Source organism: Ahaetulla prasina, chromosome 1 (genome assembly GCF_028640845.1).
Source record: "Ahaetulla prasina isolate Xishuangbanna chromosome 1, ASM2864084v1, whole genome shotgun sequence".
In the NCBI taxonomy this organism is placed as follows: domain Eukaryota; kingdom Metazoa; phylum Chordata; class Lepidosauria; order Squamata; family Colubridae; genus Ahaetulla; species Ahaetulla prasina.
Window position 1 is genome coordinate 194369926 of NC_080539.1, and position 25605 is coordinate 194395530.

Genomic DNA, 25605 nt, shown 5'->3' on the forward strand with positions numbered 1-25605 from the left:
AGTCATTACCCTGTCCACAAAATATGTTGGTTGTTAAAGGAAAACTGCAAATAAAACATATACAAAAAGAAGTGGGTCTTTTCCCAAATAAAAAAGGGTGTGGTGCTGTGTTTTTCTTCTCTGATACAGTTCAGAATACAATAAAGAGGAATGATAGGAGTTACCAGAAGAACTCACCTGTAACTCCAATTGCTTTTCTATCTCAAATTTCCACCATTTCTATCTATAGTCATTTTTGGATCCAGATATAAAAATACTTACACTGGACAACAAAGGTTTTGCTTCCTGAACACTTACACACAAAAGTCTTATCTTATATATTTTTAGCTGCTAAATCACAAAAATAGTCTATAATGTATCTTGTACCATTTTATAGAAACCTTCTCTTTTTGCTTTTTTTTCCTTATAATTTGAAGTTTGTTAAATTTCACTTGCATTATGTTTTGTGTGGTTCATGCATATCCAGTCATGCACTCAGGGCCTACTGCATAACATTTGTGAAATTGGTAGTTTGGGCATGTTTAGGCTGTGAATGGTGCTGCCTGGAAAAGCTATAAAAGCAGCTTGCATGCACAGATGCTACTCATCTTGTTGATATCAATTTCCATGTATTTTGATAAAATTGTTGATACATTCTATTTGTGGTGAGTAGATGTTTAAACCTCAAATACACACCATGACTGGACTTGTTAAGAAAGTGTATGAACTATATGTCATAGAAGATTCCCAGTCATCCAGGTAGAATTGTCTGGTAGTTGAGTCATAGCAACTGTACTTATTTTCTTGTTGGTCTGAGATGCTTCACTGCCCATCCAAGCAGCTTCTTTAGCCTTAATATGTATGAACTGTATTTTTGTTGTAAAGACTGGTGATCAAGACAAGACCTGCACTCCTCACATTTATAGTGTAAGAGGTGCTGTTGACCTTGGTTCAGAGGAACTTGGGAGTCACTTGGAAGGATTTTTTTTTTTTTTTTGGTCCACAGATCAGATAAGTCATCGCAACAAGTGATTCAAAGCTCTTTAGTGGGGCCAGAGAAAACTGCATAGAAAACATTCGAGATTATTGCTGAGAATTTTTTTGGCAACTACAGATCACCAAACTAAATTCAACTGGTTGATTAACATTTTCTAGTGTAGAAGACCATGAAGTGCAACATGTCACTGAAGATTCATTTTCTGCATTCATAGCTGGACTTCTTTCCTGAAAATCTAGTCATCCAGTGATGAACATGGTAAAAGGTTTCACTGGGACATTGGCACAATGGAAAAATGGTATTGGGGAAACTGGAATCCATCAATGGTGGCTATTTTGGGACTCTGAGGTGAAATGCATCAGACACTAAGTACAAATGGAAATCAAAATACTTTTAGTCCTGTTGAGCTCTTGCAGCACATTGAAAATACTATGCAATTAAATACATTATAGTCATCAAAAGTTAATTTCATATTTCTCAAGATTCCTATATGATACAGTCATTCTGAAATTATACTTGTGTTCAGTTTGAAGATTACTACCATAATTACCAAAAGCAGTAATGGTTTTCACTCACCTTCGCTACCAGTTTGGGACTGTGAGTGTACACACATTCGTATGCTTTGCTATGTGTGCGCGCTTTGCTCATGTGTGGCGCTTCTGCGCATGCACAGAACTTTCTGCACATGCACAGAGTGTCCGTGATGACGTCCGGGCAGGTGCGTGGAGCCTCCCACTGCTGCCACTACCAATTCCCCCGAACCAGGGTGAACCAGTAGAAATCCACCACTGACCAAAAGATTTTGAGGAAGCAAAACATCTGAAAAAAATGTTGTCCAGTGTTACCAGCAAGGTACTGTCTGACGACAAGATACTGCTGCTCTGTTGCACTACAGTTTCTGGGAAAATACCTAATAGTTGAGATGTCAAGCCTGGCTTCCTTTTACCTGAAAACTTTGTATTCCAAAATATAGACAGTCCTGGCAGTACCAGATATTCCTGCCACTGTGGCAGAAGCAGGAGGCACATTTATTCATTTCCAAATGAAAGCTGCTTATAAGTGTACAAAAGACAATCTCAGAGAACTATAAGATCCATTCTAATATTTGGTGCATATGAATACTATATACATTTAAAATCACCACACACACACCCCTTCCTACCTTGTATCACCATTGGAATGTCACTAGGAAATTAATACATGCCCATAAAACATCAGGTATGTATTTAAACACAAACACTTAGCTTGATGGGTTGGAAGCTGCTAGGTTCAAGAAACAGACACAGCAAGTTATATTATGAGCCATGGTGGCACAGTGGTTAGAATGCAGTACTGCAGGCTACCTGTTGATTGCTGGCTGCCTGCAATTTGGCAGTTTGAATCTCACCAGGCTCAAGGTTGACTCAGCCGTCCATCCTTCCGAGGTCAGTAAAATGAGGACCCAGAATGTTGGGGGCAAGATGCTGACTCTGTAAAACCACTTAGAGAAAAGTAAAGCACTGGGAAGCGTTATATAAGTCTAAGTGCTATTGCCATTATCAGGATGACTTCCTAGGAGATGGAAATTGCTCATCATTCTTTCCCAGAGGAGACATGGGAGACTCCTTCCTTTAAGCTAATATCCTAATATTGCAGTGTGGAACAGCAGAAGATATAATGGAGAAACAGAAACTTGGGATGCGAGCAAGTTGATGACAAGCGATTTTATTTTGCAAAACAATCACTATACAGCAACAAATACAACTGCAAGTTGGATTGAAAAACATGAACTACCTACCACCAGTCATTCAAGAAATGCCTCTTTTATGATAACAGGCTCTAGAATTACCAGGAAAAGAAATAATTCCACAGGCTTTCTCACAGCCTAAGTATATCTTAAGAGAGAGAGAAAGAGAGAGAAAGGAAAAATCCCAGCACTCTAAAAATGATTTTGTATTTCTCTTTGCTAAAGTTGAAGTGATTGCTAGGTTTGACCTTACCAAATTCGCAAAATAATATTTTTTTATATAAAAAGGAACTTTGCTTGATTATTTTATTAGTAGTGATCAATACAGTCTCCTCTAAATTGTGCTGTTGGTGATTTCCTGTTTTTGGGGTTGTTGTTTTTTTTTGCAACAATATAGAAGCAATTTGCTATTTTTTTCAGTAACCATTTCAGGAATTGTTTAGATCTAAAAAAAAAGCTGTTGATGACAAACCAACTTTGCATAGCGGTCTTCTTGAGGCCCAGCAACTCCCATTTTCCCCATTCTAGGGAGCAACAATACTGTACTCAGTATGTGTTGCTTGCATTCAGTTGTCCATCATAAATCACAAGCCTGGATTTATCTGATAATTTGGTTTACTATATCACTCTTAATATATTTGGAAGGAATTTTAGTGCCTAGTAAAATAGAAAAACCCCTAGCATGTCTGTTGTAACAATACATATTGATCCTTTTGGATATTCTCTTGCTGGTTTGGCCGAGTTGATAGGAACAAATTCCGTACCCTTTTCTGTACCCTTCATGCAGTGAGATGCTCATCAGTATGTGACAACTGGCTCTGCTAGCTGCTACCCAACAGCTGATCAGTGTATTAGGCATTGCAGTGCTACTCTCCTCTTATCTGGCTTGTAAAATTCCGGAAAATTTAACAATCGGTTCTTGCAAACTGGTACAAGCCAGCTGCAGCATACCACTGCCTTCATGCCTAGGCTCACACAAAACTACAGTATTGTAGCCAGAGGAGAGAGCGGATCCTGCCTTGTTATGGGTCAGCTTTAGTACATAGCTTTGGTTATTGACTTTTCCTCACCTTTGCTGTGAATTGCTAAACGCGTATTAGATTATTTATTATACTTGACCACAGAGCTTACTAGTCAAAGTTATTGTGTCATGCCTTAACAGCTTTAATTATCCTTAATAGGGAACAAGCAAGGAAGAATTTCTGTAGAGATGATCCAATGTTTTGTGTGACCATGTTCCTTACAGGGCTTACATTGTGCCGTTAGTTTTTAAATCAAGCCTACAGTTGGCAGTTAAAGTTTCAGTGGGATTACTAGCCAGGCGATGCCCGCCCTTGTCCCCAGTAAAAATCTAGAGTCCTGTAACATAGTACATGCATTTCTTATATTACAGCATGGTCCCCTTCTGGTTCTTCAACTTGTATAAGTTCATCAACTTCTGCTATTCTTTCTATGGAAAGACAATTATGATTACAAGGACTTAGCTTCAAGATAAGATAAAACTGCAACATGGAATTAATGACTTTGGACACGTATGCTTGGTAAGCAACTTTATCATCTAGAATGTGTTTATATCTCAAAAAAGCAGATTACAAAATAGTCACAGATTAAACACTGTTCTGACTGGCTGACACTTAGCATTGTCCACCTCAGGTTCAGTAGAGCCTTGGATCCTCTTTTGCTCTAAGATTGGAAAAAAACTCAGAGTGGCTTATGCAGGAACCAACAGCACAGAGTCAGAGTGACAACATTTCATTAAAAATACTGCTCTTTTTGACTTTTTTTTTTAAGCAGCGGCATGGAGCCCACAGCAAGATTGGCTCTCTTGTTCTGATCCAGCAGGGGTATTCTTATATCTGTAATCAATGTTGTGTTTGAACTTCATAGAATTATTTCAAATATCATAACAATCACAGAGCAAAACAGTCCTCTTGACTGCAGGCTAACTTTAAAAGAAAAAGCCTACACAACTGCATTATAAGCAGTAGGATCTTAACATGAGGCAGCTTCTAAGATGTAACCTATCAGGCTATTTATGCATTAGTCTATCCTCATATTAGCCGAACAAGTACACAGATTTACTTGCTCCCATTCATTTACAAATAAGAGCTTGACATTAAAGGCTCTATTTTAAAATTAGGATCCAATTTAACCCTATACCTATTACAAAACAATTTCGGAGAAGTGCAAAGAATCACATTTGTGCATCTAATAAATTCATCTAATGAGAGCCAGCTCCATGCATCTTATGAGATTGTATGCAGTGATACATTTGTTAGCTTTTATGATGATATGAGACTCTTATTTGTTTGCATTGTTGTTTTTCTTTGAAAATAATTGAAGCATCATTCTTGAGACACACTAGGTAAATTAAAATGTTTAAGAGGTAGCCCTTGTCCAACAGCTTCCAACACACAAAGCCATCCTAATGAACCATTTACATACAGGTCAGCTTGAGAACATGCAAATGTAATATAGGTGATTTTAAGGAAATGCCATAAAACTGCAGGGTAAAATAGGGAACAATTATCATGTAGTCAAAAACTAGCATATATTACATGAGTAGACGGCAGTCCACTTATGCATCACATTACCAGACCATCTTGCGTATTCTTTTAATTTCCATGTAGTAATGGTGGAAATCCCATACACATCAAGTTAAGTGCCTTTTCTCTTATTAGAAACACTGTCATATACTTTTTATATTGTTTCTGAAGATTATCAGTCCATCATCACCTTGGTTATCCTACCTAGGAAGCTTACATATCAGGAATCAATATATGTTATGAATGCAACTCTCTAGAGCCTTGTTCTACTGAAGTGCCCAAGTACATTAATACAAAGATGTAATTTGTAGACATGGAATAACTTCTGAGAAGACTCCTTGTTGTTTCTTGAAATTTCAACTTTAGCAAAAGAAGAAATAAATAATTTAAAAATATCACTTGTACTTCAGTGTTTTTTTAAGGTAGAACAAAATCAATATTCTAAATGATATTTTTAAAATATTGAATCCAAAATTATAGTTTTGGAGAGAGAGGGAGGGCAGAAAAGCAGGAAGAAAGGAGGAAAGATAAGTAATACATAAAGTCAGTAATGGCAAAGAAAACAAAGATAGGTAGAAAGAAAGAAGATTTTTTTTTCAGTATCACAGAAGAGACTTGCATCTGGCACTAAAACAGGGTCACATTTTGAGATGTTACAGAAAGCAATTTCATGCTAAACAATCTTTTTTTTTTGTATTTGTAAAAGGTTGAATAGGGAAATAAAATCCCTGCTAACATCTACTTTTACAGACCTAAAATTGCAACACCAAAGGGTGCAAGAGACACAGATACTGTGAATAAAGAATTAGAATATTCAAGTATGAGGGGGGTATCACAAATGGCCACACAGATATATATATATATATATATATATATATATATATATATATATATATATATATATATATATATATATATATATATATATATATATATATATACACACATATTAATAATACTGTATCGAACAGATGGGAGAGGACATGAAACCAGTAGTGAAGACACAAACCTAGATGCTTAACTAATATTCTAATCTGACATAACTCCATAGCTTAATTTCAGTAACTGTTTTAAAAAAGAAAAAAAAAGTTGCTTCCCCGGTACAGCTCATATGATTTTCCCCCACTACTTACTTAATTATTAGTTAAATAATTTATTGTAATCAGCTATACACTGACATAATCATCCAACTTCCACAACGTTAATAACTTAATTGCCTCTTTCTTCTACCCATGTATATAAAATAACCCCACCCTTTCTGAAGTGTTGACATCACTATATTTGCCCTTCTGCATGGTCCTCAAACTCTTCTGTTTAAATTAACCTGTTGATAAATTACAAGTGGAGATGCTTCTTAATTCCATCCATCAACAAAATGGTCAAATGAGCAACTCAAGGGATTGAACAAGGCTCTTCAAAAAGTAGTGGATGGCCTTCAGGCACATGGAAGGTCAAAATGCATTGTTATCATAGTACATACTCCATGCAAGACAGAGCAGAGCAACAATAATTGTCCAATGTAATATACTGCAATTGTACCCATAGAAAAGCCAAGATCTTCCTGCTGTAATTGGAAATCAGGCCAGTTTCTGCATCTATATGGATCTTTCCCCCAGTTTTTATTTTATGATTACTACAGTCTTGGGATGTGACTTAATTTTAGACATAGTAAAGAATGAATGTTAACACCTGCTCAGAGCCCATTCCTGGCAAGAAATCATGCCTAAATATTGTAACTTCAAACACTGCTAACAAAGCAAATTCATAAGCCCTGTTTAGCGAGGGCTGCAGTGACATCTTCAGCCAGGGTGGCAAGTTGAGGAGATTCAAGCAGGTTAATACTGCCGGAGGAGGAGACGTTGCTGAGCCTCCGAGGGGAAGCCACACTTGATCGGCCAGGAGATTGGGTGATGATTTCAGCGCCATGGTCCACACGGGCCTTTGCATGCTCTCGGAAATTGAGTTTCTGGCTGTCAATCTGTGCAAGGAAGGAAAGTGCAAAAATAAAATGCAGGAACTGCAGAGGTGTGAAGCTTCCCTGAGACCATTTTCACTTTAATTTCCTTGGAAAAATTCTCTCAATATTTTCTTGGGTGGCAATCTTTCCTGGTCAAACTTCAAAAGCAGATTACAGTTGTGTCCTTTGCCCAGCCTCTTTGTGAAGATGTCCTAATTTCATCACCAGAAATCTCCTACTGCAGAACTTAAATGCAAATGAAGATATGTGCAATCTTCATGTGGGAAATGTTGGAGTTTAGTTTTGTTGATCAGGACTTTCCAAATTAATTGAAAGATAGATTCATTCATGAAAGATTCCCTGGGCTAAAATAGTTTTTTAAAGATAATTTGTACTCTTTGGACATTCTGTATAAACCTTTTAAAAAGATTTGAAACATTGATTTAAATAATATTTTAACTTTTTTTTTAAATCATAAAACAAATACACCTGCTTATACAATGTAGTTAATGAGAACCACATAGTTCAGCTTTGTAGGGATAAAAAATTAATGAGGTTCATATGAAAATAAAAAATAAATATGTAAAAATGTTTTTCCCCAGGGAGATTTAAAAGAGGGAGAAGTAAATAATTTTTTGTTAAATTTCTGTATTTAACATATAATTTTTTTTTTAAAAAAATAGGAATATTCAAAAAAGAATTGCAATGTATTCAGTGGTGGGTTTCAACCGGTGTTACCACCGGCTTGCTTCATGCACGCACTTCGCTCACACGTACACACACCAAACTTGCGCTCTGTGCAAGCGCAGTGTATTACGGAGCAGCTAAAATGTGGCAATCTGCTCTACCAGGCCTTTCAGCTGGGCTAAAAACGACTGAATATAAGGTATGTATAATGTGGGGGCGGGCGGGAGGGCCAACTTAACCGTCAGAGAGAATTGGTTCGCTCTCAGCTCACCATCGCTGCTACCTGCTCACCTGAACCAGGCCAAACCGGTAGAAATCCACCACTGAATGTATTCCATAACAAAAAGGAAACTGTCAAACCTGACTCGACTCCATAATTGCCTACACCTGCTTTTGCTCGCAGCTTTGCTAAATAGCTGGGTGGGTGGGAGGAGGTGTGAATTCCCAAGGATGGAGGGAGGCTGTGGAATGCAAGTGAACTGTCCGTTCTGGAGAGACGTTATCTAACAAGGCCAGGTAATGAAGAATGTTTTGACCGAACCAGACAGCTTTTCCCAAAGGAAAAGAATTGATTTCAATTGATGAACTATGAATTGTGGGTTGCCTGGAAGGGAAAAGGGGAGCTAGCTATGTAGGTTTTCACGGGAAAAATCCCAGAACTGACATTGCTTCTCTGTGCCTAGATGGATTTTTCAATAAAGCTACTCTTGGTTAACCTAAAGAGCCGGGAGTTTCTTTTGTTGAATGTGTCAAATGGGACAGCTGACAGAAACAAAATCAAACATGCAGTGAAGATAAAGTCTGAAAGTTTTTGTACATAAGCCAGTGATCACAGTGTAAAGTTTTGACTTCAGAGAGGAGGCAGGAAATCTCTGGAACTTGGATATGGCATAAGATGGGACTTTTCACCCTGCTCTTGCAAGTCTCCTCTGAAGAAAAAGCTAAGCAGTTAACTCAAGCCTAATGAAGGACACCATGAGGTAGTAGGAAGCTTTATCTCTATGTAAATCATTGTCATTTTTACCCATAGGATTATGAAGAACTCCAGAATATTAAACAACTCCAAATATTAAACAAAAAGAATAGATAATCCATTAAAATAATATATTGACAAGCTTTCGTCTATAACCCTTAATGTCTTACCTTAATATTACCTCCTCCAGGCACGTGGTGAGCATTGTCAAGTGAGCCAACCTTGGCTTGGGCCTTTTCTTTAAAATCCAGTCTCACACTTTCGATTTTCACTCGACCCCCTCCTATAAGTTATGGTAGAAGGGAAAAATACTTTAAAAGAGCACAGTTCTTCTGGATCTAGGATTTAAATAACATTTAACCCTACTGTATAACTGATTATTATGCACCTCAACTGAAAAAAAATAGCATATGATGAGAACACGACAAAAGAGAAAGAAACATATACACACAATCCACATAATTGTAGACAAAACTTTTATGGCAGTGGGCCTCATGACTAGAAAATATTACTATTATTAGCTAAAATGATATATATCTGCCATATCTGCCATGCAAATGGAATCTAAGATAAACAGGAATTTGTGAATTTTCACAGATTTGTATAACACGCTAAATCAGTTTGTGGTTTGGTTTACTGCACTCTAAACCCAGGCCATGGGTTTCAATGTGATTAATAACTATAACCTAACTATATATTATAGCAATGGCTTGGTTAAGACTATGTGACCTTCACCATACTTCAGCATGTCATTTAACTTCAACCATCATAAAACTGAAGTGCTTCTACAGCACTGCCTCTATAGCTTCTGGGCATTTTTGGACTACACCTCCTTGCAACCACACTAGATTGATGTGATCCTGATTGGACTAGGCTGTTCTCTGTTAACAAAAAGCAGGAACAGTGAATTGGTCAGTTAGCTCCCAGATGGTGAAAGTTCTTTGCTCGGAATGATTTGGGATAACATCATGGTGGGAATGATAATGAGGGCTATTTGGCCTCTACACTAACTTTAAAAAGGACATTGAAAAGTTACATGGAGATACTTGCAAGAGTAATAATAGAGATTTTTATTTAAAAGATTTTTTGTAATATCGTAAGCCGCCAAGTTATACCTTGCCCTATTTTAACTAATAATCAATAGATACTTTGTCACAATTTTGCTAATTTCTGTTATCCCTTTGAAGTGTTTATTTATTTATTTTATTAAATTTTTATACCGCCCTTCTCCCGAAGGACTCAGGGCGGTGTACAGCCAAAATAAAATACAGAATATTTACAATTAAAAGAATTTAAAATGAACTATTACTAAACGGCCGATAATTTAAAAAATTTAAAATATTACTAAAACCCCAATTTAAAATCAAACTATTTATGCCAATCCTGCTTGAATGAATAAATATGTTTTTAGCTCACGACGAAAGGTCCGAAGATCAGGCACTTGACGTAAGCCAGGGGGGAGTTCGTTCCAGAGCGTCGGTGCTCCCACAGAGAAGGCCCTACTCCTGGGGGCCGCCAGCCGACATTGTTTGGCGGACGGCACCCTGAGAAGGCCCTCTCTGTGAGCGTCTGGTCGATGGGAGGCATAAGGTAACAGCAGGCGGTCTCGTAAGTACCCGGGTCCTAAGCCATGGAGCGCTTTAAAGGTGGTAACCAAGATCTTGAAGCGCACCCGAAAGACTACAGGAAGCCAGTGCAGACTACGGAGCAGTGGTGTTATGTGGGAGCCACGAGCGGCTCCCATTACCACTCGCGCAGCTGCATTCTGGACTAACTGCAGCCTCCAGGTGCACCTCAAGGGCAGCCCCATGTAGAGAGCATTGCAATAATCCAGCCGAGACATAACCAGAGCGTGAGTGACCATGCATAAGGCATCCCGGTCAAGGAAGGGACGCAACTGGCGAACCAAGCGAACTTGGTAAAAGGCCCTCCTGGTGACGGCCACCAGATGTTCATTAAAGGACAGCCGACCATCCAGGAGGACGCCCAAGTTGCGAACCACCTCCTTTGGGGCCACTAACTCGCCCCCAACAGTCAGCTGCGGGTGCAGCTGACTGTACCGGGGTGCCGGCATCCACAGCCACTCCGTCTTGGAGGGATTGAGCTTGAGTCTGTTTCTCCCCATCCAGACCCGTACGGTAAGCATAAGTGTGATATGCTTATGCCTACAGATAACTACATTTAAACAATATTTGGAAAACACCAAGAAAAAATAGTGGGAAACACTCATGACAAACATCTGTCCTTCCTTTTAAAACAACTGCAGTATAGCCATTTTAAAAATAATTTTTCTTTGAATAATTTAGTATTTTACTGCTATGAAAGATATGCTTCCTACCAAGTTGTTTTATATACAATGCTAGCAATGCAACTAACGTAACTTTCAGGTTGTGATTAGAGAGAGTCTAGAGCCGAGGGAGACCACTGTACCTCAGATTGCCGGGTGCGAATCCCTCTTTGTGAGATGGGGTCGTAGGTGTCAGATGGGTTTGCTGATCACGTACCTGGCTCCTTGCTGCGTGACAGTCGCCCTGCCCGAGCTTCTGGAGATGCTGGCTGGGGTGGCAGTTGAGACCCCCAGACTTTTAGTCATGGGGGACTTTAACTTGCCATCTTCCGGCTCGTCATCGACGGCAGCTCGGGAGTTCATGGCTTCCATGACGGCCTTGGACCTGACTCAAGTAGTTGATGGCCCTACTCACATTGGGGGTGGCACTCTGGATTTGATTTTTCTCTCTAGTCAGTGGTTGAGAGATCTGGACTTAAAGGAAATAGTCATTGAACCTTTGTCATGGTCAGATCACTCTCTTCTTCGCCTGGACTTTCTGACCGCCATTCACCACCGCAGGGAGGCGGAGCCGATACGTTGGTTCCGCCCCAGGCGCCTGATGGACCCGGATGGGTTCCGGACGGAGCTTGGGCCATTTCCTGAGGGTCTGGCTCACGGCTCGGCTGAGGAACTTGTTGCGGCCTGGGAACGGGCCGCGGCGGGGGCCTTAGACCGTGTCGTGCCTTTGCGGCCTCTGACCCGGCGCAGGTCCCAACCGGCTCCTTGGTTCTCCGAGGAGCTGAGAGGGATGAAGCGCCGGAGAAGACGCCTAGAGAGTTCCTGGAGGTCTAGCCGTTCCGGAGCTGATCGACACTAGTGAAGTCCTATCCTAGGCCTTACCTAGTGGCATGGAGGGAAGCGAGGCGTAGCTCCGCCCCCCCCCTCATTGCATCGGCAGATAACCGCCCAGCCGCCCTGTTTCGGGTGACTCGCTCCCTCCTACACCAGGGGGAGCGGGACGACCCGTTGCAGGGACGTGCTGAGGAGTTTAACGGTTATCTATACGATAAAATCGTTCAGCTTCGGGATGGTCTGGACCAAGATTGCGTGATGCGGGTGAGATGCTCGAGGCGGTCTTGGTGACATTGTTTGGGATGAGTTTGACCCTGTGGCTCCGAGGACATGGACAGGTTGTTGGGTAGGTTGAATGCCACCACGTGTTTACTGGACCCGTGCCCCTCTTGGCTGGTGCTGGCCACCGAGAGGTGACACGAGGCTGGCTCAGGCGATTCGACCGCTTCTTTGGTGGAGGTGTCTTCCGCCTGCCTTGAAAGAGGCGGTGGTGAGGCCCTCCTTAAGAAGCCGTCCCTGGACCCGGCTGTTTTAGGTAATTATCGTCCGGTCTCCAACCTTCGCTTCGCGGCGAAGGTTGTAGAGAGTATGGTGGCATATCAATTTCCCTTGCACCTGGATGAAACTGTCTATCTAGACCCGCTCCAGTCCGGTTTTCGGCCCGGCTACAGCACGGAGACGGCTTTGGTCGCGTTGGTGGATGATCTCTGGAGGGCCAGGGATAGGGGTTGCTCCTCTGCCCTGGTCCTATTAGACCTCTCAGCGGCTTTCGATACCATCGACCATGGTATCCTGCTGCGCCGGTTGGAGGGATTGGGAGTGGGAGGCACCGTTTATCGGTGGTTCTCCTCCTATCTCTCCGACCGGTCGCAGTCGGTGTTGACGGGGGGGCAGAGGTCGGCCCCGAGGCGCCTCACTTGTGGGGTGCCGCAGGGGTCGATCCTCTCGCCCCTCCTGTTCAACATCTACATGAAGCCGCTGGGTGAGATCATCAGTGGTTTCGGTGTGAGGTACCAGCTGTACGCGGATGACACCCAGCTGTATTTTTCACTCCCAGATGGTGAAAGTTCTTTGCTCGGAATGATTTGGGATAACATCATGGTGGGAATGATAATGAGGGCTATTTGGCCTCTACACTAACTTTAAAAAGGACATTGAAAAGTTACATGGAGATACTTGCAAGAGTAATAATAGAGATTTTTATTTAAAAGATTCCTAAGCCATGGAGCGCTTTAAAGGTGGTAACCAAGATCTTGAAGCGCACCCGAAAGACTATAGGAAGCCAGTGCAGACTACGGAGCAGTGGTGTTACGTGGGAGCCACGAGCGGCTCCCATTACCACTCGTGCAGCTGCATTCTGGACTAACTGCAGCCTCCGGGTGCACCTCAAGGGCAGCCCCATGTAGAGAGCATTGCAATAATCCAGCCGAGACGTAACCAGAGCGTGAGTGACCGTGCATAAGGCATCCCGGTCAAGGAAGGGACGCAACTGGCGAACCAAGCGAACTTGGTAAAAGGCCCTCCTGGTGACGGCCGCCAGATGTTCATCAAAGGACAGCCGACCATCCAGGAGGACGCCCAAGTTGCGAACCACCTCCTTTGGGGCCACTAACTGCTTCAACAGTCAGCTGCGGGTGCAGCTGACTGTACCGGGGTGCCGGCATCCACAGCCACTCCGTCTTGGAGGGATTGAGCTTGAGTCTGTTTCTCCCCATCCAGACCCGTACGGTAAGCATAAGTGTGATATGCTTATGCCTACAGATAACTACATTTAAACAATATTTGGAAAACACCAAGAAAAAATAGTGGGAAACACTCATGACAAACATCTGTCCTTCCTTTTAAAACAACTGCAGTATAGCCATTTTAAAAATAATTTTTCTTTGAATAATTTAGTATTTTACTGCTATGAAAGATATGCTTCCTACCAAGTTGTTTTATATACAATGCTAGCAATGCAACTAACGTAACTTTCAGGAGAAACAGATTTTTTTCTGAAATTAAAGAAGCAGAATTCACATGTAAACTATATAGTTACTTTTATACTTTGATCATAATCTAAAATTTATAAGTAAAATACAAGACATTAATGAGTTTGTGTAAATGAAGCGTACAGAATTTAATGTACTCTGAAAATAAAATTATGCAGTTTCTTTATTGGTCTCCAATAATTCCTGGTTTCAAAAAGATTCTCTGCCAAGGTGAAATAATGGTGATGTTGGGCAATGCACTGCATCAGATTTTAACACAAAAAGTTGCCTTTGTGGTCCCAGGAAAAAGTGTGGCTGCTAAAAGCAATTTCAAACAGGAGTTCTGTTAGTGCCCCTGAACACTCTGAAGCACTGGTTTCTTACCTTGCTTCAACCACCTCTACACAGTGACCTACTTAATTTGGGAGAAATCCCTTTAACTCTAGTCTTATCATTTTGGGGAAAGACATCAGCTCCATTCTTCTTGGAAATAAATAGATAGATAGATGGATAGATAGATAGATAGATAGATAGATAGATAGATAGATAGATAGATAGATAGATAGATATAGATATAGATATAGATATAGATATAGATATAGATATAGCTAGCTAGGGTTGGGAAGTCCTTCACCACTAACACTGAGAACTAAACAGGGTGGTATATCAAAGTCTCCAGTTTTGATGTGGTCCCAGTAACTTGTTGGGAAATAATTATTCTGAATAGACTGTTCAATCACCTCTTTGTTTTGGTTACAAGTCTGTAATCTTGGTTGTCTCCCATATTCCTCTTAACTTCCGAATTCAGTATAAAGTGCCAGCTTTAACATATAAAGGCCTTTACAGTTTGGTGCCAGGTTATCTGCAGGGCCACTTCTTTCCTGTTCAGTTGGCACAGCCATTTGAATCATGCCAAAAGAAGCAGCTGACTGTCCTCCATTTTGGAGAGGGTAGATGGGAGCTTAGTGGCGTCCTCCCCCCCGCCCGAGAATGGCTTCCTATCTGAGGTTCAGTTGGGTCCAACTTTAACTGTCCTCCAGAAATAGCTGAAGATGGAGCATTTCAGGAGAGCACTGAGGTGTTAATGCCAGATATTGGTTTGAGCTCTCTGTGTACTATACTTTTTATTTTTATATTTAACTGTATTAACTATATATAACTATACTATATTTTAACTATTATCTGTTTAACTTTAATTAAGCCACTACGACTACTTACAAGTGCCCCATGATATAAATTAGATGATAGATAGATAGATAGATAGATAGATAGATAGATAGATAGATAGATAGATAGATAGATAGATAGATAGATAGATAGATAGATGGCTGGCTGGCTGGCTGGCTGGCTGGATAATTTACAACTTAAGTCACTACAATGTTAAATATATGCAATAGGTATGTTTTTAATGTTAGAAAGGGTGTACTTCATTACTTCATGTTGGTTTATTATATTTATTATATTTATTTATTTATTTATTTATTTATTCATGTTCATTACTTCATGTTGGTTTATCTATTTTAAAAGGCTTGGTAAATTTGACTCCAATGATTTATCTGCAATTATCTGGTTTTACTGGAAAAGGGAAATTTCCTTAAAAAAACCTTGTGAATTATACCTACCAGGTATATTGTTAATGATTTTCTCAGCATACATTTGACCAATTACCAGACTGGTGTAGTCAACTTTTCTCTAATTTAGTTCCATGTACTTCAATGATGTAATGCAGGACATAATTCAGAAACCAATGTAAAAGTTTCACAATCATAAATCCCTCAAAGAATGCACTGAGAATTAGTTACGATCAATCTACTCCCTCAAGGCTTTTTATTTATTTATTTATTTATTTATTTATTTAGATTTTTATACCACCCTTCTCCCGAAGGACTCAGGGCGGTTCACAGCCAGATAAAACAAAACAACAATAATAAATACAAGATAAAACAATAATTAAAAAACTTATTAAATTTGGCCCGAATTAAAATATATTTAAAACAATAAAACCCTAAATAAGATTAAAAATCAAATAAAATGTCTAAAATCCTATGCTTTTTGTTGTGAGTGCTCTTGCGCTGCTCATCTTCTTCCCATCTCATTTATGTGAGCTGGGCTAATGGATAGACTTTGCTAGAGACCTCCTTCCCTTCCTTCCTCCTACCCTGCCATGTAGCAGTGACAACAGACCTCCATTACAGAAATGGAGGATGCAGTTTTCCCCAATAATCCAGATATGGTTTTGGAATCAGAGTGCCTAGAAATGAAACTGTAGAAGTTTACAGAATTTCTGGAGTTTACAGAATTCCATTTCCCCTCTGCAAAATCTTAGCATTACCTGGCCTATGACGGATATTCTTCAGGGAACCACATTTAGAAGTCACATGACTCAAGTCTATCTTCTTGGTTACAATTTGCACCTGTTTAAAATATACAAAATATATCTGTATGTTTATAGACAGCTATAGACATGGAAAAAGATGCATTTTATATCTGTAGGAAGAAGAAACAAAAGTAGAAAACGTTAAGTGTCAAGTTTGGAAAAAGCAGAATATTAGAAAGAAATAATGATGGTACAAAGAAAGAAATGATATCCAGGTTAATACAGCAAATATCCCATTGGAAGAGTAAATTAGTGGAATAATTTAAAATCTCTTTCATTGATAGGTAAGGTTATTAATCAGGAAAGTGAGATTATTTTTAAAGATAAAGATAATATTTTCCTCAGTGCTGTGTGTTGAAGTGTGTCTTTTAAAGCTTCCATTTTCCTTAGGTAATCAAGGATGTTTTATTTTCATTGCCCAACTTTCTGCTCAGGACAATTTTTTCTTCCTAGACTATTTTATAAACTTCCTTAGCTCCTGAGAAACATTAGTGGAAATATTGTCTTATAATTTTGACATGTCAAATATATCAAAATATTTAAGAGGTGTTCACTAGATTGCTTGGAATAAGTCTGATGAAAGGGTCAAAATATACAATTGGGCAAATAATATACAGTATGCAAGATAGCCCTAAATTCACGTTTCTCTCACTGTGAAGTGAAAGCATCTTACAACTAGTTAATATGCATTGTACAGTGGCTATGAATGCCATCTGATAAGATTAGGACCAATGAGTGATCAATCCATTACCTTTGAATCAGTGACAATACACCTGACATTTTAATCAAGCAATGTTAATTTTCTGTTGACATCATTATTTCTTCAGAACTCAGGACTTGTAAGACTCTTTTTCATTTTGCTTTCAAGCTTTGATTAATGATGGAGTTCAGAAGAACCAAAGCAATTAGTCATTACATCAGTGCTTGTAGAACAGGATGCATTGTGAAGAAAACCTGGCTCATGTCCTTCTAAGTGAAACTTCTGTTTTTTTGAGGAAGAATGGATATACCACTCAGCACACAAAGCTGCTGCATTACTAGACCAAGTTAATGTGTGAAGCATTAGCAAGAAGAGAAGCAATCTTTGTAGAGGATTAAAGGGCTAGTTCATATAGCATGGGTTCCCCACAGTCACCTGGAGAACAATGTAAGATACTACCTCTACTTACATTTCCTCCCCCTGCTGAATGTTTGATGTTATCTCTTGAACCACATCTGGAGTGTACATCGCTAAAATCAATCTTCTTGCTTAAAATCCTAACCTAAAAGGAATTGGAGGTTATCTTACTATTAAGAATATTCTTTGGTTTTCATGATCCTGAAAATCAGGGTGCAAAACTACACTGTAAGGTCTGGCTTTTCACAATTGCAGACTAACCAACCAGCATTTTGTACAAATCTATTTTCCTCAGACATATTTTCCTCCATAAAGCTATGTATCCTGTGTGCATCTCAAAATCAGTTGCTGGAATACATTAACAAAGAATAATCATATTAATTAATGAACAATATCAATATATTATTGCCATTCATCATAAAATGTCATGGTACAATAATAATGGGTAGCTTTATATAATGTTTATATATGAATAAACATATATGGAAGATGGAACACGAGGCACACTCAAAGCAGGCCCAGAAGACAAAAAGATTTGTTCACAAAAATTTCAGGTACAAAAGTACCTCAATAGTATCAAAATGAAGACTCAGAAGGAGACACCACAAAGAATGATTCCCTGAATAACAGATTGTTCCCATGCGAGCTGCATGAGGAATGCTGCTCTGATGGAAAAACATCAGGATATGCCAGGAAAATTCCCAAAGATTGCCTGCCCAATCTTGTGGGAAAATGTAAAAATCTTGGGGATTGTTATCCTTGGTTTTATGTGGGCATCTATCTATGTTTTATAAAACATTGAAGAGCTGGATGTGCTCCACAGCACAGGGGTCAGAGTTTAGATTACTATTGTGACACTTTTATTAATTCTGTTTGGATCTACCCTTGACAACCTCTATAGATTTTACTCTTTGTTAATACCATTTTATATTATTTGTATCTGTTAACTATCTGGGGTCATATTTGTGAGACCGGTGGCCATACTTAACCTATGACCATTCATTCAGCGACTGTTTGAATTTACAACAGCACTGAATTAATGGTAGTTGCAACTGGTCCTTAGAGTACTAGCAGCAGAGTACCCAGCAGCCCCCATCACATGATCACAATCTGGATGCTTAGCAACTCGCATGCACTGATCACCAGTTGCCAAATGCCCCACAGTTACATGATTGCCATTTTCAACCTTCCATGCTGGTTTCTGATGAAAGTCAAAAGGTAAGCCAGCAGAGAAGATTGCAAATCACTAGCGTAAATCTGTCCTACCCATGTACCCATCTCAGCCCCTCTGTACTTGCACTGTGCTGATCACTAGCATATTCCCTCACATCTACCTCATACCCCTGTGCATCCTTTTCTCACCCATGTGGCACTTCTCATGCCCTCTCCCCAATCTGCACAGAGCTACTCATGCACTCTCCATGACTCATGTCTCCCACATCTCCCTGCACACTCTCCCTGATCTGCACAACACCTCCCACGCATTCCAATGCACCCTCCCTCATCTGCATGGCACCTCTTGCACATTCTCCCAACCCACACAGCGCCTCCTCTTGCACACCCTCCCTAATGTATGAGGAGCCTCTTGCATAGCCCTGCACAATCTCCCCAATCCACACAATGTCTCTTGCACACCTTTCATACCTTTCTGCAACCTCCGTGATCCCCCCAACTGCCTGTGGACGTGGGATTTGTAATTTCCTGCCAACTTCCTCACTAACTTTGGTTGTGGGAAGCCAGCAGGAGTGGCCTCACATAATGACCACAGAATTCAGTTAATGAAGCAATTAGGATTGCAGGGATTTCCATTGCGGAACAATGTGGTTATATTTTATGATCACGTCTCTTACCAATGGAAATTGCCGTCTCAAGAACAGTCTGCAGATTCTAAATTGTTATAATGAGACAAGACAAAAAGTGGCTGAGCCCCAAAAAGGTGCCTGAGATCTGGCAAGTAGAATAAAATTATATTCTATAATTTAGGATTATTTATATATTAAACACCGTTTGAGATTTTCATTATGAGTTGCATATACTATCCTATACAAGAAGCAGTCAATCTTATCTTCTTTTTTGAGTGGTGAACACATTTACTCTAGAACAGTGATGGCTAAACTTTTTCTCTTCGTGTGCCAAAAACACAAGTACACGCTCACGATAGCGCATGTGCGTGCCGGCACCCATAATGCTATGTGCATGCACGCAAGGGATGGGATTCAAACATTTTTTTTTTTTTTTTGTTTACATTTATACCCCGCCCTTCTCCGAAGACTCAGGGCGGCTTACAATGTATAGGGCAATAGTCTCATTCTATTTGTATATATTTACAAAGTCAACTTATTGCCCCCCCAACAATCTGGGTCCTCATTTTACCTACCTTATAAAGGATGGAAGGCTGAGTCAACCTTGGGCCGGGCTCGAACCTGCAGTAATTGCAGGCTTTGTGTTCTTAATAACAGGCCTTACCAGGCAGAGCTAAACCGGCCCTTATTTTAGCAACCTGCACCCACCACGGGGGGAAGGGGGGGCATTTTTGCCCTCCTCAGGCTCCAGAGGCTTTTCCCGAGCCTCCAGGAGGGTGAAAACAGTCTCCCCCAGGTTCTGGAGGCCCTCCGGAGGCTGGAAACGTGCACGCCGCTCTCCTCCATGTTCCCCCCTGCATGACCCTACATGCGCGTGCATATCCCGCACGCGCCTCGCCCTTTGTGCATCCCAAAAATCAGTTAGCTGGTGGGAGGCGTGCACGCGTGCGCACTGCCACTCAGCTGGGCAACTGCTCCCGTTCCCGCAGAGAGTGCTTTCCGTGCCAGCTGTGGCACGCGTGCCATAGAATCACCATCATTGCACTAGACCAATCCTTTAAATATTCCCCATCATATTCTCACATACACAATTCCCACCAATCTGCATTTTATCTGCACTTCATTATCTCCAGTACTTAAATTTAGTAACAATCTGCCCAATTTTAGTATTAAAAAAAAAAACCATTTCAGCAAATTAATTGAAACCTATCTACAAACCAACCAAGAAGTACATATTGAAAAGAAAGATGAAAAATTTGGATTGATTTTCACAGGCTTGAATATTGTTGAAAATCTGTTGAGAGGTTATAACCCTCCGTGCATACAAAGAATATTTCTAAATTCTGAATGTCCTTGAATTCTGAAGGTAAGAGTGGGAAAATTCCCTGCCTACAGGGACTATTTGGAAGGCAGTGTTGTTTAGCTAACAAAGTGCTGACCAAAGAGGTATCTGAACTGCACCTGAGGAACAAATAAAGAATTGGGGATGGGGGGAGGGACTAATAAAATAAGGCAGCAGAGATTAAGATTATGAAAAAAGGGTGCAGTTAATTAGGAGATCTATGCTCTGCATGCGAATTGGGCCAGATTTTATCCCTTGGTCCACTGAATTATGTAGAGAATAACTTTTGTCTGATCTTTTGAAGCACTGTTGGCATCTGCCTGATTTCCTTGTTAAGGGAACAGATTAAAGCAGCCACAGAACTGTGTGTTGCCTGCCAGATAACCAAGAAAAGACACATTTAAGTCAAGGCATTCTGGACAGATGCAGCATGAATGTCCACTTGAACTCTGAACCACACTTTGCTCTGAAAATCTAGCTGTCTGCTGAGTCCTAGCCCACAATGCTGAGGTTGGTGGACCTCTGTGGCTCTAGAACACAGCAGCTTTATATGCTCCAGTTTCCTGGGAGGGCCGAGCACTCCAGACAGGCAGGAAGCCATTTGAAGATTTTAAAAGTTTTATGAATTTCTCAGAGTCATTGGGAGTCAGGCAATGTTCCAACTGACTTACTCACTAACTCAAGGCAGGAATGAATGAATGGATCAACCCAAGGTCAAATTAGCAGGTGAATTATTTTGAAGAGATTATCAAACAAAGGCAACGTGTTAAGATATGATGATAGAAAACTGCAGAAGAAATGGTTGCAACAACTAGGCAATAAATGGAATACTGTATGAACCAGATTTTTGGCTAGAATAGGAAGAGGATATTGGAAGAATCTTCCCTTCTGAAGAATAACTTGAAGCAAAAACATTTACCATTTTAAAGTAGGCTTATATAATATATATATTCCCAGATGACAAAGACAGAATAACACAATTCCTAATATGTATTCTCTAAAATAACATGCAAAAATGTAGTCATAATTCAGAAGACCGTGGTATAAATGGGCAGGGAACAATGATTACATCTGCAGTATATAATGGATCCATAGGATTCTGGGTTACAACAATTTTTTACTGATAACTCTTGCATTTAAGTTGTTTCATTTGACCAAAGCCTGACACTAGCAAATTCTGGCACTTTTTCTTTCAGAAGGATCAAACAAAAGTTTACTGGAATGCCCAAGAAAAATAATTTCTAGTTCCAAACTTTATGCAATGATGTTCTTTCAGAATTTTTATTTTAAAAACCTTAAGGATTCTATGCATTAAACACTTGGTTTAGATCTAGCTCCAGTAGGAAAGGATATTAATATTGGTTATGTTTGCCACCTTGAGTTATTTATAAAAATAATAAAGATAGGATAAAAACAAACAAACGAACAAATAGCAAATCATTTGGAAGTATATAAAACAACTGATTGCCGCTATCCTTGAAGTGACAAATCAGCACTTCTGAGAATAGCGATTGAGAAAAAGTATTTATCTCAAAATAGTTTTCCAAGCTTTATGATTCCTCTCAGGGTGATTTTGAAGTTTTCAGATCCTTAGTCCATCCATTTCCCAAGCATATATATATATAAGAATATTCTGAGTTGTCCTTACTACTTTAGACTTATGTTGACACCTACAATAATGCCCATTATCTACATTTTTTGAGAATCTAGATCCTGTAGAGACTGTCAACCAATCTCCAAACTGAGAAAAGTGTTTAATACTGTTAAACCCATAGATATTACTAATCCCAATAGTTTGAACAGTGAATTTACAAAAATGCCATAATTCCTACTATGCAAACAAAACAATAGCACGTTGCTAGTGTTTCCTTCCTAGGGATTATAATTTACTTTTCTCTACATATGTCTGGTGCTTTGAAAATCCATCCATCCATTTATCTGGCCATACATACAGTATATACATATATTTAAAATCCCTTCTGAGGAATAATGGCAAGGAAATATTGAAGAAATATCTAAACAAAAACCCTGAATATGGCATCTCCTTTGTGATATAATAACAAACCCTTATTCAAAAGGTTTTAATTAACTGTGACTGTAGTGACATAGTGCTAATTCTGCATTCAAGTGCTTTTCTAAGCCAAGTGGTAAAAAGGGGAACGAAGGAAAGTCAGCTTTAGAAAATGCATGTCAAAAACAGGTCATGGGAAACCCTGTGAAGTAGAAGACACAAAGTCTTGGGAAAAGAGAAAGTGGCATTTCCTAAGGGAAGAAGTGGGGAGAAGAAACCTCTCATATGGAAAACAGACTTTCCTCATGAATTACAGAACAGTTAACCTATAGAGTAACAGTGCCAATAACACTGGACATTTTAAACCAGCTTTTCATCATTTGGGAAACAAGGAGGAGGAAAAAGATATATAGGAAAGATGCATAGAGAGGAAAGCTATGGTCCATCATGAATATGGACAATGGGACATTCTGAGGGCTGAATAAAAAAGTCATCTGGAATACTTATTAAATGTACAGATGGAATGGCTTTTAACTTTTAGGGGGGGAAACCCCCTCTTGGATATGTTTGAATGAAATTAAGGATCTAACTGTCATATATTTTACCTAGTCAATAGTTCTCTATTTTAGAAGAGAAGGCATGGCGTATTTCTGCCCAGATGGTAACCCAAGTTCTTGGAGGACCATATCCTTATTCTTGATTGGCAAGTAACATGCAGAATGATTGCCTATTTTGGAAAAAATATGTCACCCAGCTCATTGCACAGCTGAGTTTTTGGAATTGCATGCATGGTGTCTTCCCATTCCCCCTCCATTTTTTAAAGTTTTTGCTTTAGGAACAACTCTTGCCTAACATTCAGAAAACATCCCTCTTCTGTTCTCCAATTCTGTTACTATTTCTAATTATGAACTTTGGATTTATTATCCCATTTGACTGTCCATGCCTTGAAATCACAGCTGTATCTTTCCTGAGATTCTGAAACTTTTCTGAATTCCTCTTCCCTGACACAAGCAGGATTTCTGAAGCTGGCAATATAAAAACCTTTTTGAAAATAATTAAATGTCACAAAGGTTCATTGAAAAGTTCCTAAATGTTTAAGTATATGTTTAAGTTATACATATTTTAAAACACTTTTTATAATTGTCTAAGCTTTGTATCTTTTCTTCTTGGGGTAGATTTTCAACAAAATCTTCAAAAAATCTTCCCATCTTCAAAAAAGGAAACCCCATCTTCAAAAAAGGAAAAAAAACAGACCCATCTTCAAAAAAGGAAAAAAAACAGATCCAGGAAACTACAGACCTATCAGCCTGACCTCAATTCCAGGGAAGATTCTGGAATAGATAATCAAGCAATGAATCACCGAACACCTAGAAGCAAACAAAGTAATAACCAAAAGCCAACATGGGTTTGTCAAAAACAGATCATGCCAGACTAATCTTATCGCATTCTTTGACAAAATGACAAAATTAGTAGACCAGAGGAATGCTGTCGATATAATTTACTTGGACTTCAGTAAAGCATTTGATAAAGTAGACCATAACCTACTACTAGATAAAGTAGAAAAATGTGGGTTAGACAGCACCACCACCAGATGGATTCATAACTGGCTGACCAACCGCACTCAACGTGTAGTCCTCAACGGAACTACATCCACATGGAGGGAAGTATGCAGTGGAGTACCCCAAGGCTCTGTTTTAGGCCCAGTACTCTTCAACATCTTCATCAATGACTTGGACGAGGGGATAGATGGGGAACTCATCAAATTTGCAGATGACACCAAGCTGGCAGGAATAGCCAACACTCCAGAAGATAGGCTCAAGTTACAGAAAGATCTTGACAGACTTGAACATTGGGCGCTATCTAACAAAATGAAATTCAACAGTGAAAAAAGTAAGGTTCTACATTTAGGCCAAAAAAGCAAAATGCACAGGTACCGTATATGTGGTACCTTGCTCAATAGTAGTACCTGTGAGAGGGATCTTGGAGTCCTAGTGGATAACCATTTAGATATGAGCCAACAGTGTGCAGCAGCTGCGAAAAAAGCCAACACAGTTCTGGGCTGCATAAACAGAGGGATAGAATCAAGATCACGTGAAGTGTTAGTACCACTTTATAATGCCTTGGTAAGACCACACTTGGAATATTGCATCCAGTTTTGGTCGCCACGATGTAAAAAAGATGTTGAGACTCTAGAAAGAGTGCAGAGAAGAGCAACAAAGATGATTAGGGGACTGGAGGCTAAAACATATGAAGAATGGTTGCAGGAACTGGGTATGTCTAGTTTAATAAATAGAAGGACTAGGGGAGACATGATAGCTGTGTTCCAATATCTCAGGGGTTTCCACAAAGAAGAGGGAGTCGGGCTGCTCTCCAAAGCACCTGAGGGTAGAACAAGAAGCAATGGGTGGAAACTGATCAAAGAAAGAAGCAACTTAGAACTAAGGAGAAATTTCCTGACAGTTAGAACAATTAATAAGTGGAACGACTTGCCTGCAGAAGTTGTGAATGCTCCAACACTGGAAATTTTTAAGAAAATGTTGGATAACCATCTGACTGAGATGGTGTAGGGTTTCCTGCCTGGGCAGGGGGTTGGACTAGAAGGCCTCCAAGGTCCCTTCCAACTCTGTTGTTATGTTATGTTATGTTATGTTATGTTATGTTATGTTATGTTATGTTATGTTATGTTATGTTATGTTATGTTATGTTATGTTATGTTAAAATTCTAAGGGTATTCACTTGTCTTCATTGCAGTGCTGAATAAAATTTCTATGTTATAATGCCAGGAGAAAAAGGCTGCCCTTGTCTGAATCTATCCTGCGCACATGACTGTGACTAGTGTTGCAAAGAACAAAAACACCAGAATTTTCCATTTATGAATTAAAATTACACAGCGAGGCAGTAAGAGAATACTTGCTTGGGGTTGCTCTCACTTCCAAGGGAAAGCAGCAATGCCTAAATGAGAGAGATTACAGGATGGAAATCTTTCTGAAAGCAGCTCTT

General features: G+C 39.7%; 1 protein-coding gene across 4 annotated transcripts in view; it reads right to left on the reverse strand.

Moving 5' to 3' along the window:
• Positions 1-6195: 6195 nt before the first annotated feature.
• MAP2 (microtubule associated protein 2) overlaps positions 6196-25605 on the reverse strand; it is a 280964-nt gene continuing 261554 nt past the window's right edge. For 3 of the 4 annotated variants that reach the window (XM_058186178.1, XM_058186195.1, XM_058186186.1), the window contains 4 exons: positions 17503-17595; positions 16289-16370; positions 9036-9148; positions 6196-7226 (listed from right to left, as the gene is read on the reverse strand). In XM_058186178.1, coding sequence (XP_058042161.1) covers positions 7011-7226; positions 9036-9148; positions 16289-16370; positions 17503-17595 — 504 coding nt within the window. In that variant the 3' untranslated portion in view covers positions 6196-7010. The remainder of the gene's footprint in view (positions 7227-9035; positions 9149-16288; positions 16371-17502; positions 17596-25605) is intronic. The other variant, XM_058186203.1, reaches the window with a different exon arrangement.